Source organism: Orbicella faveolata, unplaced genomic scaffold (assembly GCF_042242905.1).
Source record: "Orbicella faveolata isolate gen_17 unplaced genomic scaffold, um_ofav_v1 contig_48, whole genome shotgun sequence".
NCBI lineage: Eukaryota > Metazoa > Cnidaria > Anthozoa > Scleractinia > Merulinidae > Orbicella > Orbicella faveolata.
The window spans coordinates 12,077,824-12,092,120 of NW_028301578.1; the positions used below are offsets into that span (position 1 = coordinate 12,077,824).

Below are 14,297 nucleotides of genomic sequence, written 5' to 3' on the forward strand. Positions count from 1 at the left end.
CCATGAGGGTTTTGGGAGGGGGGATGCTTGCGCGCACTGATTTGTTCCGTAATAATATTACAGGCGGGAGATGGCTCTGTTTTTTGGTAAAACACATGCCTTGATATAAAATGTTACAGGCTATCGTGGCATATTCCACGGGTAGAAACTTCGCGCAAAATAAATGGCTAAAATAAAAGCTACTTTTGACGAATAAGTGGGAGGCTCGGTGGCCTCATGGTTAGTGCGCTCGTCTCCGGATCGAGCGGTCCGGGTTCGACCCCTGGCCGGGGACATTGTGTTGTGTTCTTGGGCAAGACACTTTACTCTCACAACGCCTCTCTCCACCCAGGTGTATAAATGAGTACCGGCGAACTTAAATGCTGGGGGTAACCCTGCGATGGACTAGCATCCCGTTCAGGGGGGAGTAGAAATACTCCTAGTCGCTTCATGCTACAGAAACCGGGATAAGCTCCGGCCTGGTGGGCCACTTGGCTCGTATGCAGACTTTACTTTTACTTTTTTACTTTGACCAATAAGATTCTGTTGGCTTTGAATATGATTTTTCTCCTGATCTATCCGCGCGTCACTTTCGCTGTAAGCTTGTGTACGATTCGGTTGCGTGGAATACCTGGTTAATGTACATTAAATATTTACCAGGAAATAATATTCTGTGGCTTTTCAGACAAATACAATTTGCCTAACGAGAACCCATACTGGTTTGAGTAGAAAAGAGAGCAAATAGGACTATTTTTAGCCATTTATAAATAGCTTTTTATTTCATTTCGCCATCGTTGCATGGAATTGAAGAACTAAGCTTCGTCTTTTGGCACGCACTGCCTGATGGGAAACGGAATTTTGACGATTGGCAAGGTCACGTGAGTCGTGGTCTTGCACACTAAATCATCCATACAGCCACACTTGTGCACGCTCTAAATGAGGGATAAAAAGAAAGAATTCATCCCTATTAGTTAAACTTTTTATGTCTTCTCAGAGTAACTACAGTGGCGATTCAGACTACTGTAGCATAGGAGAGAAATAGTAAGCGAGTGAATAATAACTTTTCCACCCCCTGTCGGACATGACGTTTACAACGAACTGAAGAGGGTGGATCTGAAACCCCCTAGCTGCCCGCAGGATCAACCTCAGAAGCCGTGCAAGATAGTGCCGGCCGTACTTCAAATCAGAAATTAAGGCAACTACATTTGAAAATTGAATAAATTAAAGGAAAGGCGACTTCAAACTATTCTCCGATACACATTTATTATCCTTGGTGAATATTGAATATGTGCTGCAAGGGTAACGTTTCTTGCCCAAGTCATGGCTGGAAATCAGGCTGCTCTATCTGTAGTCCAACAAGCTCAGTAATTCTAAGGCTACCTTACCCCTGTAGACTATAGTTACAAGAAATTACTAGCCTCTACCAGGGCAGAGGTCAATTACACGAACTAACCTTGAAGTAACAAGTGAAGTATTTCATCAGTTTTAAGCCACAGCGCTTGTTAAACATGCAGCAAGTGTTTGGCCAGAAACAGTCGGCCGCGGAGGTGCATTTCTGAAAGAAGCAATCGTGTTGACGCAATATATTATGAGTTTGTTCTGAAGTTTGTTATAACTTCTTGCCTGCCGTATTTGTAATAGACTATTTTGTCGGTCCATACCTCCTACCCCGTCAACTCTCCCGTTTTGCGCTGGCGTTCAGTTTTCTCGATTCTTCCCGCGTTCAACGATCGAATAAAAATATGAGAGAATAGAGGGCTGTGACAGTCTTTATTATTTGTAAGACAGCCCGAATAGCGCGGAATGCGAAAATGAATGAGAAACATGTATACATTCTTAATAAGAATTATCGAAGCATAATCTAGGCAAATTATCGTTGGTGTTCGTGGATATGGGAGAAGTGTAACTTATAAAGAGAATCTCATCGACAATTTCGCTAATTATCTGTGCTATTTGCTTAGGTCTATACAGAGAATATTTCCTTACCTTTCCGGGGTAAAATCTCGCTGTCTGATCCAGTGTCGCACTTCCAGGATTCAAGGTCTCCTTCACGTCATCTTCTGTGAGTCTTTCAACGACAATGCGCTCGTTAACCGGCATGCATTGCTTGATGAGAGCTGTTTGGCCGTCCATGTCAATTTCTCGTGTTACTTTGCAGGCTAAACCCTCTGCGCAACTGCAATGAGGATTTTCCTGCGCGCGTCAAAAACAAAAACAAAAAACAAAAACAAAAAATACAAACAACAACAACAAAAAACGTTTTATGTTCAGCGGAATGAAAAAATATAAAAAAGCAGCTGTGCAACCGAATTTCAAAATTTCGGGAATCGATTAACTCACTTGCATATCACACGGCGAATACTTCGGAAAATCGGAACAAGCCTAATAAAAGGAAGGAAAGTGTTAAGAAATTAACGATAAGTAAATGTCAGATTCCAACGGGCGTGCAACTTTTTTCCAATTTTAGCTCTCCTTGAATGGGAAGTGTTATAATCATTATTTTCTTTATCTGGTTTAGCTACAGTCAGATATTTTATTGCAAATACAGCCAATATGTATGACTGGAGTCATGAAAACGTGGTTACAGGAAAAAGTGTTTTTTTGCAGTAGGTGAGTTACAAACTGGGATTTTCTCGACTCCTAAAGGCCCAAAAATCACCTCCAGCGACCAGAAAAAAGTCTGACAGTCCTTTTAATCTTTTGTATCGTTTACAAACGCTTACAACTAGGGTAAAATTTTCTTTAACACGGTTTAATTTGATAAATCAAGACAAAAGAAATGTTTCACTAAAATGCTCCAGATCTGAGAACAGTCTTTCTTAGTCGGCCAATTTTTTTTCGAAATTGTAAAAAAAGCCATTTTTACTTTTAGTTAAAGCCAGTCATGTTACATTGTCAAGAGAAAAATCAGAAGAAATAGATAGCTCGCATGGTTAGGATTTCTTACCAAAGCCAACGAAAAGCAGACACTGAATATAACTGCTGTGATCTTCATTTCGATAACTTGGTGCCAGCAACTGAGAACTCAGTAAGATAAACCCAAGCAGGAACAAAGCTCCTAATAATTAATTTTAGTTTTAATTCAGTTGTTTTTATATATTTCCAAAACAACGCTTTTAGAAGCATGTTTGATCAGATGACTGAGTAACCCATTGCATCAACTTGTCACGTGGTAATGTCAATCATAATTACAATGAAAAGGGCATAGTGGGTTCCAAAAATTGAAAGAGAAAATTCAACTTAGTAAGCTGTAAAAGTTAGATCTTCCGGTACGAAAAAAGTTGCTAAATTGTAAGCTCTTCAAAAAACAAAATGTACAGGAGGTTTTGTATGGTGGAAGAGTAGAAACGCAGAATTTTTAAGCGACACTTTTCAAACACTTTACAAGTTGTCAAAAGTGGGTACATTAAACATTTCGCAAATGTGGTGTTTTGAGACACTTAAATACTTGTGATTGGCTGATTATGTTGACAAAACAGCATCTGATGGCTTAACATTGAGTGTGAAGTAAAGTGGAAAAGCCACTTTAGCAAAAGTGTATGTGAACTCGACTTGGGAGTCTTCAATTTTAAGAGTCTTGCATGTGTTCAAATAGATATCCAACATGTATAAGTGTTTGTTACAAATGCAAGACAACTGAGCCAACACATAAAACAAATCTTGAATCAAATATTTACCTGAAGTGTTATAGGCGCTGCAAATGGCTGTGTAGAAGTGCCGTGCACTTATATTAATTCTAGAAAACTTGTACACTCAAAAACGCATTTTGCTTTTGTGATCTGTTTGCTTCATCATATGGTTGCAAAATCTATAAGCCATCTTCAAAACGGCTGTTTAAACGATGTTATCGTCTCAGTTATGAGATCTCATGGATAGTAATTAAATGGAAAAGATGGTGCTGTAGTGGACGAATCAGTATTTTTCATAATTCTTCTTCCTCTTCCTCTTTTCAGTGTCTTTTCTAAATTTAGTTCCATTCTTTCCAGCTTTTTCTTGGCATAACTGTGATTTCAAAACAGCTTCTCTCTCTCTTACAGTCTATATAACATCGTGGATAAGGTCCTGCCTCATTTCTACGGAACTGAAATATATGGCAGTGGCGGATTCAGACCTTGAACTAAGGGGGGTTTTGCTTGCCCTGCCGGCTTTTCTACCTTCTGTGATTTCTTCTTTTTTACCCAAAATAAGGGGAGTGCCCCCCCGGACCCCTCCCCTAGATACGCCACTGCATGACCCTAACTGTAAGATTTCTAATAACCACAATCCAATAGTTGCCCCTTTGAAGAAAAATAAGCTAAGCAGCCTGTATTATTATTTGTTGTTATCTAGAATACCTAGTGATGTACTGTGTATAGGACAAGTTTGCCGTTATTTCTTGAGCCAAACCTCGATGGACTATGAGCCCCTCCAGGGGGAAGGGGAAAGTAGCAAATGCAGTGGAGTAACAGCCCTTCCGGGCGGGAGAAATAAAACTTCTATTCGTGGCCTACTGCACTAAGTGCTGGTATTGATGAGCTCTCTTCCAATGAATTGCGTTTAACGCTCAGCTTCAATTCTTCAAGCCTCAATGTATCCTTCTTTAGCTTACATACAGTCCCCTTTAACCTATGAGCCATGCTTTGACCCTTCCCCAGACAAGACCAAAGGGTTGACTTGCTGTTAAACCTAAATCAAAGCGATCGACAATTAGCAAGTAATGATTGGCCTCAAGGAAAAGCAAAACTAAAAAAATAGAACAAGCTGCGAAAATAAATTTTGCTTGACGCCGGCTAGAACACAGTTTGCCGCGGTTTCAAGGTGCACGACCTGATCACGTGCGAGTCGAAAATTCAAGTTGTACGTTGTTTCGTTGGGGGATAAGTGAGTTTTGTTCGCCCTAGGGAGTTAGCAAGTTTCGACCCATGCCAAGTGACTAAAAAAAAAAAATAATAATAAAGTCGATAAAACTTTACCTACTGATATTTCTTGTTGCTCTACATTTAAAGATGTTTCATGGCAACTTTTGCTTGGTTGCTCTGTCGTGTAAGAGAGAGCAACAGAATCGAAACGGGAATAGAAAGTAATTAAGAATTATGTGTTCACCTATTTCTACGCACCACATGTCTAGATGAAAATACACCTATTAACATACGGTAATGAGTTGCAACTTATATAGGATTAACTTTATTATTCTACACTGATTTATTTATTTCAGTCTTCATGTCAAAACATACAAACACTTAGGTCATGTGCTTGACCTTTCTGCCGGGGGGATATTCCCAGAAAAGTTGGGTGGGGGTGTGCGGCCCGCTTCCCAAAACTCTTACCCTATTTATGACCAAAATATGCGATAGTCCCTACCTTATTTATGACCTGACCAAATATTTGATACCCTATTTATGACCTGACCATTAAATCAAAACCCTGTTTCAGACCTGCGTTATAATAAGTTCCCTAGTTCAGACCAATGTTAAATTGCCGTAAACATAATTTGTGATGGTTAATTTTCTTTTCGATGATGATAAAAAGTGGCTTCTTCTTAAAAGCATACCCATGTCAAGGCTAGAGTGCAAAAACATACCCTAGACCAAAATGGCCAAAATAGGCTAAAATCGATACCCTATTTATGACCAAGACGGCTGAAAAACCATACCCTTTGGGGCCGCACATACTTATATAGCCCATATAAGGGAGTACCCCCACCCCCCGGGGCTTTCTGTGCGGGTAATTCAACCGATGGTGACTGGACACTAACAACTTAAAATTGCGTGACCTTACGATGTAAAAATATCAAAAGTCTTGTAGCAACAGCAGATTACATTTATTGCGTGACCTGCAGTTGTCCTGTGGAATTTTCGTGATTGAAGCGTGTTAAATAGGAAGACGACAGAACTGAGAACTTTGATAGTAATATAAAACTTACTTACTGCCCATCCCGCCGGTATGGCACGTGCAGTCGGCAGTTATATAACAGATTCATTGTAATGTTAGTCGACCACGCACTTTCTACGCAATGGCACGGAATTAAACCCATGAATTAGTGCTCAGTTCAATTCTGAAATATTTCCAACTCCATTGTATTGTCCGAGGTCATGGCAACTTTTAAAATTGTGCAGGAAACCGAGGATAGCTGGACCGGCCCGGAAGTGGCGATTATACACGGTGTCAAAATCCCGACAGCACAATTGGACCCAAGCTTTAGAGAGGAGGATCTTGATCACTTTCAAACGAGAAAGGACGATGTGTTTGTAGTCTCCTACCCAAAGTCAGGTGAGTAAATAATTTGACACAGGTAAGATCATCGACATCCTAGCTTGTGTCAAAGCCGCCCCTCACCGAATGAGGAGAAGGCTGGCTGTGACAAAGTTATCGAAAATTGAAATCTGTGAAGTCGGGTTCACACACTAGGGTACATGTTAAAGGTAAGTTAAGCGGTAACAAGCTAGCCTCTTCGTCGGTGTGCACACATAGGACGCATGTTACAGGGATAATACGCGCGCAAGCTAGTGCACGCGAAGCAGATTGTGGCATAAAAATGTGTTGTAGCGGGGACAGTCAGTGTAGAGGACGCGGGGACGAAGTCATGACCTCAATTCAGTCAATGTCATGTCTTCATGGCCCACGAATTCGCACAAGCTGAATTTCATCCAAAAAAATATGTTGTAGACATGCTGCTGGTGCAGGGACAATAGTTTTCCCCCGCCACGGTTAGTCCCGAAAAATGAGCACCAGAAAGACTGTCGCTGCAACAAAACCTCGTTTCATATCCCGGCCTAGCGTGTGCCGACTATATAAGAGTTTACCGAATGAATTGGCAGACATTCAATTTTGCAATTTGTGGTTTAAACAGTGTAAACATCTGGAACTTACTTTGCTCATCTACTATATAGCTGATAATCTGTACTGAACAAGCAAACATTCACATAAACAATTTTAAAAATACTTTTTCAAAATGGCTATTAAAAAAATCGCGAGATTAGCATATATTTTTCGACAAACGTGATCAAAGCCTGAGGTCACACATCATGAACTCTGAAATTCTAACCTTTTAGAGTTAAAAAAGTAAATAAAAATAAACACTAACTAAAACTACTTACGATCGCGCCATGTTGGGGCGGGGGTTGGGGGGGGGGGGGGAGGGTAATTTGCATGTGGGTAAGCACGGAAGATGAAGTTAATGGATCGGGCAAATTCATATTTTTAGGGGCTCGGAAATGACATTTTCAACATTTGCAGGGAACAGTTTCATGTAGCAAAACGTGTAATAACGTTGAGTATTTAGTTAGCAATGTTGTTTTATGTCAATCTTTGGGATAATTTATAGTAGGTTTACTAGTCGAAGAAAAGACAGGAGACTAGAGACCGTCAAACCAGCCGATTTAATTATTTTAAAAAGACGCTTTTTGCTAAGAAATATATAATTTTTTTCGAATAAAAATAAAACACCGCCTGATCGCAGGTTCACTGAAATTCAAAATGCGCTGGTTTCCAAACAAGGAACATAGTTGTGCTGAAAACAAATATTTGAATTTAGCACCTCTTATGCCTGACGAGGAAATTCTTTCGTATTTGATTGCATCACGCAATAAACCCGCGATATAGAATCTAAAGAGATTTACTCCTGGTTTATTCAATAGTTTGCAAACGATAAAAAGGTATGGTTATTAATTAATTTGAAAACATATGCGTTGCATTACATTACGTCGCAAAAATAACCTTTCAAGTGTTGAATAATTACAATTGCGTGGATCTATACTTTTTCATGGCTGAAAGCTTTAAGATGTTGGCTACCATAGCTTGTGTTCCAGCCGCCGGAGCGGAGAGAGCGTCCCTACGTCCCGCGTCCTCGAGTCCCCGCACGTACTCCCGTCCCACGTCCCCGCGTCCCCGCGTCCCCGCGTCCCCACGTCCCCGGGTGCCCGCGTCCCCACGTCCCCGGGTGCCCGCGTCCCCACGTCCCCGAGTGCCCGCGTCCCCACGTCCCCGCGTGCCCGCGTGCCCGCGTGCCCGCGGCCCCGCGGCCCCGCGGCCCCGCGGCCCCGCGGCCCCGCGGCCCCGCGGCCCCGCGGCCCCGCGGCCCCGCGGCCCCGCGGCCCCGCGGCCCCGCGGCCCCGCGTCCCCGCGTCCCCGAGTCCCACGTCCCACGTCCCACGTCCCAGTCCCCAAGTCCCCGTCCCACTTTTAGTCACAGCCCGCTAGGCTGGGATGCTTGAAATGTTGTTTGTTTGGGCCGATTTGCTCGAAATGGGACGGAGGGGGGAGGGGGGGGGGAACGCGCTCAAAAGAGAACACTTGATCGTAGGTCACCTAAAAGGGGGCGGGGGGGGGGGGTAAATGGCATGTAAATTCGCCAATCCGTGCCTTTTTCATTTTAGCCAAAGCCATCGATCCGCCAAAATTTTTGTTGAAATCCGAAACCACAACCACATCCGGAAAAAGAAGTGGAAAACTTCAAAGGCAAACTGGTAAATGTGAATGCCATTGTTAATTTCGCACAAATAGTAAAGAAGGCAACATGCTTGGTGACTATAACACAGTACAATTCCAATAACAGTCTCACACCTGAATTTAATGAGCTTCGTTCGAAAAAAGAAATAATTTGGATGAACTTTTTAACATACCGACCAAGGCTGAAGAAAGATCTATGATCCAAATTTCGTTTAGGAACATTCAAGACAGGCACAATCCGGAATCCGCGCCAAAATTCACAGCTAATCCACGATCCACTGTGTTTCCAAATCCGCGAATCCGTTCGATTTACCGCAAGAGATCCACAATCCGTGCACTTTTAAGGCCAAATCCGTCAATCCGAAAAACTATTCACCCCCTCCTGAAATGTCAGTCATGTCATCCCGAGATGCATTTCTGACACGACAAAGACGCCAACAGATTTCTTTCTATAAGGGACGGACCATTAGAAAAGTGACGGGAGGGGGGAGGGGAAGTTGGGACTTTTTCAGCTTGCAGGATTCTTTTTGTTTTTTTTCACGTCCACTGCCTCTGCAGTTTTTTTTTCGGGCTCAAATCCTTTCTTTTTCTTGGGGGGTTGAGGGGGGATATTCTACTGTCGCAATCTTAATCTTGACACTCGCCACAAACTGATTGCTTTTCAAAAACGATGGCGTCACAATAATGTGATTTCCCTGCTCGAGTTTTCATCATCAAAAACAAATCCAAAATGACTGGTGGTTTTTGCTTTTTTAAATTTCTCCGGCATAGTGTGCAGTGCCGGTTCCAGGGTAGGGGCCTGGGTGCCCAGGTCCCCCCCTCCACCTTATTTTAGGTGAAAAAATAAAAAATCACAGAAGGAAGAAAAGCCGGCAGGGCAAACAAAACAAACCTCCCACCCCACCCCTCTTAGCCCAAGGTCGATCCGCCACTGGTGTAGACGGAAAGCATTTGACGCCTTTTCCGAGTGAAACCTTCGTTTTCTGCACGGGGCCTAAATCGACATCTCCGTGCGGAGCCAAAATTTTTCTCGCGCTCGGTCTACCCATTCAGTAGATACCAATTGTGAAACAGGGTATAGAAATCAGACAGTTTTGATCAAGAATAGGGTATAATTTATCGGAAAAGCTAGTGGTCAGTGTATGAACGTTTAGTCTAAATCGAGGTTCTATATCAAGGATCCCGGCAATAGAATATTGAAACTCGGAAGTGGCTTTGTAAAATACTGGTTTAGTTAGCGTACGTTGGACTACGACAATGACAAGTTTCTGCATGGAAAATAGCTAGTCTGAGATAGGGTAAGGGTTTTGGTACCTAGTCTAGAATAGGGTTGCAAAATTAAGCTGAGCATGGTCTAGTATGAGGCAATGGTTTCGATATTCTTTCGATAAGCTTTTTTTGTAGTGCACCTTTCGTGATCAAGACGGTGAAACATCAAACCTGTTTCTTATTGGCAGGAACGACCTGGATGCGAGAGCTGTTATGGCAGATTCACAACGATGGCGCTGTCAGCGAAGAAAATATTGGAAGTCGAGTTTTCTGGTTCGAAAATCATCCTGTACTGCGCAAGCGTGAACCTGACAATCCTGAGTCGTCACCAGACTCCAAGCCCGTCATCGAGCTTCTCCCCAGGCCCCGTCTGTTGTCAACACATCTGCCTTATGACGTGATTCCCAAAGGCAAAGACGACACCACGACTTGCAAGTACATTTACATCGCAAGAAATCCTAAAGATGCTGCAGTTTCCATCTACCACTTCTTGTTATTTTTTCCTGAAATGGGCGAGTTCACGTGGGATCTATGCCTGAAGTTATTTCTTCAAGGAAGACGTGAGTGCTTGCTGCGTTAATTTTATGATTTAATCCCCAGCACCGTATGAATAGCCAGCCATCTGGGGAGCTCAGCTAGCCTGTGGCAACTATCTTACGAGTAACCAAAATCACTCTACTTGCGCGTTCGATCTATTGATAATCTTCGAATCTGACTTACCCATTGTTATCAAAATCCCGCGCGCGGCTTGTAAAAGGGGATTGAAATTATTCCTAGTACCTGATTTAGAGTGTTTATCGATTGCGTGTCGTAAAACCAAAACCAAAGTAATTGTTTTAGCCCATCACAAATTATAACAGACAACAGACAATGAACCAATGAATACTCGAAGTAAATAAGCGCGGGCAAAACGCGGTGTGCGAGCGAATCAGGATTAGGTCTGGTTTTACCTCTGATTGGATAAATAAGTGGCGCGAGTGTTCTAAGCCAATTACTTTTCGGCACTCAAGTGAGAAATGCTGTAAGCATACATGGGATTTATAGGTCTAAACCTGTAATTACTGTAATGTAAATTATCTTGATTCATACATTGGGCTCGACCCAGGGGCCACCATTTCTCTATTTCTTAAGTCAACTTTGCTTCGCATTTAGTTATTAGTCATTTTGTTTAAAAATACTGTAGTTGTAGTCAGGCATAGTAATAAAATCTTAAAAGTTGTTATCACTGACTTAAAAATCTTAAAATAGACGTTTCGGCTAAAATACTGTAACCTTCTTCAGTGATGAAATGAATGTTAATGGCGTCTAAATGTAAATGAGATGTTTATAAGAATGTGAGGAACTCGCTAGGGATTAATTCAGCATTTTGTAAATGTCTGGAATATGCGCGTGGTCATTAATTGAGTTCGGTTCGCGAATGGAATGCCACGCTTCCAAGAACAATCTACGCGACCACAAGGGACAGCGGTCTATGACCTTGACATTATTAAAATCAAATTCGTGGTTGTTTTTCATACAGTGTTGCGCCAAAAGAGAGTTCTTGTCACATGTGAGGACGGCTCTTTTATGTTCTTTTGTTCTGGATCTCAGTGCTCTGGATGTTTGACCGATGTAAAGTTTTTCACAGTTTTTACAATTGATTTATACACGACACCAGTTGACAGGTCTTGATCAAATTTGTCCTTCGGTTTCTTCAGGATCGAACCAACCGTCTTGACGGGTTTATGAGCAACATTTAATGACCACGCGCATATTCCAGACATTTACAAAATGCTAAATTAATCCCTAGCGAGTTCCTTACATTCTTATAAACATCTCATTTACATTTAGACGCCATTAACATTCATTTCATCTCTGAAAAAGGTTATAGTATTTTAGCCGAAACGTCTATTTTAAGATTTTTAAGTTAGTGACAACAACTTTTAAGATTTTAGTCATTTTGTTTCTTTGTTTTCTCGTTATTTCGCAGTTGTTTACAATTTGTGGACTGACCATGTTCTTGGATGGTGGAAGCACAGGGACGATCCTAACGTGTTGTTTCTAAAGTATGAAGACTTGAAAAAGGTATGTCACGTGACGGCTGAACACTTAACCGCTTGGCTATAGGAGATAAGCTAGCAACGTGCACTCTAACATGCTCGTCCTAAAACGTGATAGACTGTAACTGACATGTAGACTGTAGATACAAATCGATACAAACTTCTATAGAAGGGTACATACAATTAAATGTTGATGTAGTTTTTGTTACCTTTGTTTTAATTAGAACTAATTTTCTTTCTTTCTTTCGAAGGACTTGTTATCCAGTGTCAAAGCTGTTGCCGAATTTCTCAGCAAACCTTTGTCTGAAGAAGTCATGCAAAGGATTGCACACCAATGCTCGTTTGAGGAGATGGCTAAACACCCGAATACCTATAAAGTGTTTCCGAAACTCGAGCTTAGTTACTTACGGAAGGGTGATGTCGGCGACTGGAAGACCCACTTTACACCGGAAATGAGCGAAAAATTTGAAACCGAGTTACTTGCGAAGGTTAGAGAGCAAGGACTCGAATTTGATTAGTGGCAATTTAGAATAAATTCATTTTGATAATTGATGATGAACGTTAATTTGAATGAAAGTGAACTATGTTAACCACAGAATTCAACAGTCAGACTACACTTTCTATGAGTTTATAGAAGTAATAACCCACGCGGAAATGTTGGGAGAACACGAGAAAAGCTTGTAAATAACGAGCCGTCAGGCGAGTGATCTACAAGCTTTTCGAGCGTTCTCCCAGCATCCCAAGCGGGTTATTGCCCCTATAAACCCATAGCTATAGCTATAGGAATATGAATATGAGATTTGTTAGTATTTTACTCAAAATGCGAACAATTTGAACTGCTTATTATATATGATCAATCAAGAAAAAGCCAATCGCCAAATAAATTCGATGAATACAATTTTTGCTTGGTATTTTTTCTTGGCGTTTCTTTGCAGTTTTTTAAGGTATGGTAGCTCAGTTACTCAGGTAAGTAAAACGAAGAACGGTTATTCAAGAGACAAAAACAGGAACGAAAGGGGATTAGAGAATTGCGAATTCTGTGTAGTGCAGACTAGATGAATGAAACAAAAATCGCTCAAATTGCAATAAAAAGGCATGCAATAACACAAAACGACTTTTAGCGGCTTGCCCAGCGATTGGTCGACGTACTACTGGCAAACCTTGACGAGGCCGTATACTATCCGGACTTCGAGCCCTGTGTTTGTCGGTTGTCCTGTGCTCTAGATGGTATAAGCCACTTACATTTTTAAAACGTTTACATGGAGCAGGAGTCCTATTTGCCGTACGTATTTCCAGTTAAAATTACTGCACAATTGTATCTCGAATCGATCTGTTGGTGATTCGAATCAACATCTGCCGAGCCTTAGTGAGGCAGCACAAAGGCAGTCCTGTGTATGTGTTGCTTGTCTTGTGCTATAAAAAGTATAAGCCGCGTACATTTATAAAGCTTTCTCTTAGGTCTTCTCTGGTAATTAATTTGTAAACTGGTAATTAGTTTGTTGATACACGAGAAACACGTATCTCCAAGGTAATGCGGTACATCTATTACCTGGAACTCCTCCAGAGTACGAGAAGTAGTTAACCGGAAACCTTTTTATCATCTCGCAGACGCTTGCAGGATCTTTTCTGACTCGTCTTTCTCTTTCTCTTTCCAGCAAACCACTGCGCGATGAGATTTGCTCCAGGGTCTTTTCTTTTCTTTTCGTTTCTACGTGATGTATGCATCGGATTCGGCACATGTGAAGTTCGATGTAATATATCAAACACGAGAGACAGTGTTTCATTGGGATATCCAAACATTGAGAAGGGAGTTGAAAATACGACGCATGCAACGAACGTACTTTCTTGCCTATTTGTTCTCCTTTTGGAAATGCCATTTTTTGGCGACGGGGAATTATTCCTGTGAGGAAAAATTAAAAATTAGATTAGTATTTTTACCCTTCGACCAGTAGCGGTGGACTCACTGCTTTTAAGTTGAGTTAACCCTCGGATGTGCACACAAACTCATACCCCTACCTTGGTACATGGGGGGAGGGGGCAGGAATCCCCCGTAACTTTTTCGTTATGTTAAGGCGGAGTTAAATAAGTTTATATGAAGTAGAAAGCCCTTAGACTGCTCTACAAGATGACATAATTTTTGTGGTCATGACATTACGTGATGTCATATGACGTCAGAGAGATCCTCAACCATGGATCCGCCATCTTGGATTTCACTATTTCCTTAATAAAAAGTGAGAAAATAACATAATTTAATGCAAAATCACTACAAATATCTAATATAATATTAAAATATACTAATGTTATTTGGCGTTAAGAAACTGGAAAAAACGAGAAATTATCTCAAAAAAGTCGAAATCTGGACACACCTGCATGGATCATGGACACACAATACACATATCAAAATGTCCATAAGGGATAAATGAACAGCTACTAAAAGTTTCAGCATTAAAGAGCAAATCCCCTTTTCAAAATTTCCATGAAACCTTATGAGGGGTGGCATCCATCCTTTCCACACCTTCCCCCTTGTACATCCGAGGGTTAACTGTGTCAACTTAAGGAGACTCCATCGAAATAGAAGTAGTA

The 14,297-nt window shown here is 41.5% G+C and overlaps 2 protein-coding genes across 2 annotated transcripts; one reads left to right on the forward strand and one right to left on the reverse strand.

Annotated features, from left to right (window-relative positions):
• Positions 1–729: 729 nt before the first annotated feature.
• Positions 730–3,065, reverse strand: LOC110039676 (uncharacterized). The gene is made up of 5 exons (XM_020744812.2): positions 2,927–3,065; positions 2,320–2,361; positions 1,966–2,172; positions 1,433–1,534; positions 730–911 (listed from the first exon to the last, which is right to left on the reverse strand). Exons 1-5 carry the CDS (start codon positions 2,972–2,974, stop codon positions 792–794), a joined length of 519 nt encoding a protein of 172 aa, XP_020600471.1. The 5' UTR covers positions 2,975–3,065; the 3' UTR covers positions 730–791.
• A 2,729-nt stretch (positions 3,066–5,794) lies between these two features.
• On the forward strand, positions 5,795–12,612 carry LOC110039672 (sulfotransferase 1B1-like). Its single transcript, XM_020744809.2, has 4 exons — positions 5,795–6,228; positions 9,864–10,235; positions 11,645–11,739; positions 11,966–12,612. The coding sequence occupies exons 1-4, from the start codon at positions 6,051–6,053 to the stop codon at positions 12,230–12,232; spliced, it is 912 nt and encodes a 303-aa protein (XP_020600468.1). The 5' UTR covers positions 5,795–6,050; the 3' UTR covers positions 12,233–12,612.
• Positions 12,613–14,297: the final 1,685 nt, after the last annotated feature.